Genomic DNA, 5,563 nt, shown 5'->3' with positions numbered 1-5,563 from the left:
ATTAATACAAAACTAATAAACATTGTATATGTATATATATATATATATATATATATATATATACATATTAATGTTTATTTTGTTTATGAATTTAATCAATTCATATAAACTTAATTGCTCGTATCGATAGAACGGAGGCTCTAATTGCAACATTATTTTACTTACTCTTTTCTATTTCTTCTTCCAATTTTAAATAATTTGTAGAAACACAAGGTAATACAGGTAAATGATCTAGTTCAGAATCGATTTCTATTGGTACATCTAAAATGTTGTACTCCATATTGATTAATTTTTCATTGCTTATGTCAGTTGATTGCAAGTAATCTGATGATTTCTCTACAATTTTATTAAAGGAATTTATTTAAACAAATCATTTTTAATATTAGAATCACAAAAGTATATTAAAATCTCAATATACTTTAATCGTAAACATACTTGATTTTACTTCATTTTTACGTTTTTTATGTGATGGGGATATTTCTTCTTCAGTAGTTGATGATTTATTTTCGATCGGATTGTTCTCAGGATTTATTGTTAATATCGAAGAAGCATCACAAAATCTGTCATTATAGTCTCGCATACTCTTCATGGAGTTTATTTTACATGGGTGCTTCCTTTTTTCGATTATGTTTCTGACATGCCTGTAAATAGATATACGTGTTCAAAATCTTGTAAAATATATAATTAAATTGAAATAATAAGAGTAAGGCTAAGTAAATCAAAATAAACATACTCTTCTTCTTCTTCTTCAGTGTCATCAAATTCGACAATTTTTTTCTCCTCTTGAAGAGCATCTTCTAATTTCATAAAACCTTTTTTTTTTGATCGAACATTTGAATGTTTTCCAATCTAATTCCGGTTTACATTTTCTTTTTCTCAGATTTTTCCAATCCTTTCCCATTGGAAAATATAAAGTATCATTCACAATCTAGTCGTCAGGAACTGTGGTAAAAAACACTTTGTTTTGTTCAATTGTTTTAACAATTGAAAACATTTTTTATACACTTTTGATCCACTTCAAGCACCGAAATTTGGGTTTTAGAATGTGTGTCAATTGTCGAGTTCACTTCTTCTTCTTCCTATAATAGCAACAGTTTCCAAGCGAAGCTTTAACCAAAGTCAATCGTCAGTACCAAAATCAATCATGTCTTTCAAATTTCGTATGCAGAATTAAAAATAATCAAAAATACATCTTAACAATGTCGAATAATTGCGTCAGCAACTCACAAAACACATCCGCACTCGTCGGATGTCGGAATGCCTCGAGTTCATCACGTGCCGCGTGCTGAAAGTGGCATTTGTCACATTGTCGGTAATATTGATATCGTCAATACTTACCGCTCTGCTCTGTAATTCGCAGATGCGCAGAGTGGTGGTGAATGATCTTTTTTAACTTTCTCGTAAGTGCACAGTTTTTAGCACTTCGTTTATAAGACTATTGTCGTTGATCCATAACATATGTAATTGTACTATGATACACATGTAAGCGTGCGTGCGAAGCGAAATATATATGTATAGTAATATTGTATATGTATAGTAATATTGTATAATTAGTTTTTAAGTAAAACCGGTTGAATCGTTTGATTCATAGAAAAATTCTTACTTAATATTTTTTTATTTAGCATCTTTTATGTATAATATGAAAGTTTTATTAAAGTCTTTACGTAATTTTTACGATAATTATTTAAACGTTATTACGTATATACGACTAGGTTAACAGTTTTATTAGGTTCGCATATACTTAAACGATAGTTGTATTAATATCTGTACGTGGTCTTTAAGACAGTCATTGAGACATAATTCTATACGACTATTAACGGTTAGTTATAAAACAAGTTGTATTACACGTTTTAATGTGGTTAATGCGACGTTGAAAATCAGTCGTATAGATTCCCCACTTAGTTAATATAAACGTTTCAACAACGTTACTATCTGCACTTTTGAGTTGCATTACGGTTGTAAGAAAAGTTACAAAGTTTTAAAAAAAGTTGTATAAATGTTTCTATAACTGTTATGCCACTAGATTGTGCTTTTTGGGGAGGCTCATCCTCGCGTGGGCTGTTTGGCGCCTCCTTGCGCGGATTCGCCCTCGTGCCGCTGTCCTCCGACGCCTCCACCCCGCGCGGGTTCGTCCACCCTCGGAGGCGTCCTCGCCCTCGCCAGGGCCCGCAAAAATTCGTCTTTGTGGCCCGACGCCGCGTGGTGTCTGGTTGCTCGCAACCAATATTTACGTGAACAGTTATCACATGTGTTGGGCACAAAGTACTTTTCACAAACAATGCACCTCATTTTAGGATCAATGTAGGACAATTGAACAATCGCAACAAATCATTGTCGACTGACTCAAGGGTCCACGAGAACCCGCGAGTAAAAATGCATGCTATAGAAATAATTATCTCTCCTACCTGATAATGCGCACACCGTGAGAATGATATTGATATATACGTTATATCACCACGCGCTCCCACGAAATGATAGCAGCTATAAAGAATATAAATGAATTCGCAATTGAAACAGTCGTAACTATAAAAAATGCTTTTACGGAACCGCTATGGAACCGCCTATCAATCCGATACAGCTGATCTGTTCAACCGATAACGCTGTTCTGTCTAACCACAATCAAATCGATATCTCTGTTCTGTCAAACCGATACCCCTATTCAATTAACCGCCTGTCTGTTCTATCAAACCATTATTAGTTTAACTACAAAGAAAATCATATTCTTTCGCGACCTTCATTAGTTAGATATATTATACGAGTCAAGATAAAAATGAACGTGTCAGCATTCGTCGCATCTCAATGTCATGGTAATGTCACGAAGACACATAGTATAAAACCATCATCAAACCGCCTATCGAACCGATACCCCTGTTATATCGAACCGATACCGCTGATCTATCGAACCAATATCGCTGATCTGTCGAACCGATAGACCTATTCTATCAAATCGCTATCGTTCCTAACTGCATAGAAATGTTCTTTCGTTCGCGATCATCGCCAGGCAGAAATTTTATCCGCGTCAAAGATAAATATAAACGTGTCTCGCACACATCTCGATGTAGTAGTGCTATATACATATACGATCTTAACCACAAGGAAAGGGAAAGAAACATAATTTTAAAAATTTCACATTTTATTGATTATAATATTAAAAATATACATTTTATTGTTTTATTTGATGGTGTGTGTTTTGATGATGGTAAAATATATAACTGTGATAAACAGTGGTTATTTCAATATCACTTCAATGATAATACACTGATTTAAACAGTGAATATCACTGAAAGATAGTGAATTTCACTATTAAACAGTCAAATTCACTGTCTTTCAGTAATATTTACTGTTTAAATCAGTGTATTATCACTGAAGCGAAATTGAAATAGTCACTATTTATCACAGTTCTAAGTATGCCACTGGAAAATAATATACACTAATAATTAGTGATAATTTCACTGATTCACTTTTAGAGAGTACGTTGTTTTCAACGCTGAATTGAATGGTGTAACAATAAATTATTTAAAAAAATTTTTTCTACCATTTTGAAAAAAATTTTTTTTTTTAATAATCTGATCGTAAAATCCATACCCTTATTTGTTGGATATCCCTCACGTATGTAGGTAAAATTTCAGTTAAAAAATTAAATGTCTGTCGTAGTTATAAGGTTTTTCAAAAAATAAAGTCTTATTTTTTTCAATATGCTTATATTTAACACAAAATACATGTAATTTGTAATAAAAAATAACTTCAAAATAAATATAAAAATAATAGAAATAATGAATAATTGTAAGTATTTTACTTTTACTATAAGTTTTTTTTAAAAACTTCCTGCATTATATGTTAGACTTTCTTCTTGAGGTAAAGCCTGTTCTCTTTGTAACTGTGCAGTTCGTATTATTTTTCTAGCACGTTTGAACTTCGCTTCCGTTCTCTCTTCATATCTAAGCATCCGTTTTTTATCCCGCTTTTGCCCTACTTTCGTTGATGACACACTTATTGTTATTCCAGAATCTATGAAAGAATTTACTATTGTTTTTCTGCATCCTTCATTGTATTCACATAGCTTCTGCGACCGCAGCTTCAACAAGATGTTTCAATGGAAAAATATCTTTTGGACAATTACGCCAAATCATACTATGTAAACTTTCATTTGCATTTTGAGTTAAACACTGTGCACAGCGACGAAATAATTTTTCATCAGTTAATTTATTATATATTGATAAAATTATATCAAGGAATTCTTCCTGGGCACCTATCATGAAAATTGTTCAATTCCGATTGGAAACGCGAGATTCCGACTGGCCAGTTTCCGATCACAGTTCCGCTCATGCGATTTTGCTATTATGAATCCCGAGCAGAATCGGTTTTCCGCCTATTTCTCTAAGTCACAATGACAATAGAGAACATATCAGAAATGAATAAACATAAGGAATGAACATAATCAGACGAGGAACGAGTAAAATGGACTTTTAGAGCCAATCACAGAGAAGAATTAGAAGAATAAAGAGGTTCAAAATGTCTAATTGCTTACATCGTTTCTCACCGAGCAAATAGTTAATGACGGATACTTTCACCGACATCATCGTACAAATATTCCGATTAAGATTATAATCGTACGTGTTCAATAAACAATTGTAAAAGTAGAAATAGAATCATATATTACTTTTTATATTCACCTTACTTGTATATATTTCATAAAACTGGCGTGGTTCTAATATATGTATATAACATATCCATGTGTATATATATACATTTTTTTTAATGAAATATATACGAGTAAGGTGAACATAAAAAGTAATATATGATTCTATTTCTACTTTTACAATTGTATATTAAAATGTTGTCATGTAAACGCCCCATTACGCTGTTAAGCGGTGGCGCCGTGTGGCGCTGTAGACGGTGAGCGCCTTCTTTGTCATCGTGCCGCGACTTCTTGTTATCAAAAATTTTTTCAGTTCTTCTTCACAAGTGGCTAAAATATATATACACGTTTTTTCTATACGAAACCGATCTCGCGCTATTTTATCGAGTAATCCCGCTTCCTTAATACCCATCCTCAACAGGTTATGGGCCCAGTTAACTCGAAATTGTCGGTATTTTGTTGTGCAAAGTAATATTTCGGTGAAAAATTGCAAAATTGCGGAATTATGTGGTTAGCCTATCGTATCGAGCTCGCGTATGAACAGGTTAGAATCGAAACAATGGGAAAAGAATTTGTTATCGAAAAACTCCGCGGCTCGGAAAACTACCATACATGGCAATTTGCAATGAAAAGTGTTCTGGAATTTGAGGAACTCGATGGCACGATTGCAGAGGCGAACATTGAAACCGACCCAACAAAAGTAAAGAAAGCGAGAGCTCGGATTATCGTTTCGGTGGAGGAGTCACTTTACGTGCACATCCAAGGTCACACGACGGCGATTGGCATCTGGACGGCGTTGAAGCATCTGTTCGACGACAAAGGTCTCACACGGAAAATAACGCTGCTGAGGCATCTCATCACCGTGCGCCGCGATGAATGTAACTCAATGACAGAGTACATATCGGAGATTTCATCGACGGCGAA

The 5,563-nt window shown here is 33.8% G+C and overlaps 1 protein-coding gene across 1 annotated transcript; it reads right to left on the bottom strand.

The window, feature by feature from the left end:
- Nucleotides 1-392: 392 nt before the first annotated feature.
- On the bottom strand, nucleotides 393-1,236 carry LOC105452237. The gene is made up of 2 exons (XM_011693184.1): nucleotides 734-1,236; nucleotides 393-641 (listed from the first exon to the last, which is right to left on the bottom strand). The coding sequence occupies exons 1-2, from the start codon at nucleotides 805-807 to the stop codon at nucleotides 410-412; spliced, it is 306 nt and encodes a 101-aa protein (XP_011691486.1). The 5' UTR covers nucleotides 808-1,236; the 3' UTR covers nucleotides 393-409.
- Between the last annotated feature and the right edge of the window lie 4,327 nt (nucleotides 1,237-5,563).

The sequence above is a fragment of the Wasmannia auropunctata genome, unplaced genomic scaffold, assembly GCF_000956235.1.
Source record: "Wasmannia auropunctata unplaced genomic scaffold, wasmannia.A_1.0 LD336035.1, whole genome shotgun sequence".
Lineage (NCBI taxonomy): Eukaryota > Metazoa > Arthropoda > Insecta > Hymenoptera > Formicidae > Wasmannia > Wasmannia auropunctata.
The sequence above is the reverse complement of the archived record's forward strand: the minus strand, read 5'-3'. Positions and strand labels throughout refer to the sequence as shown.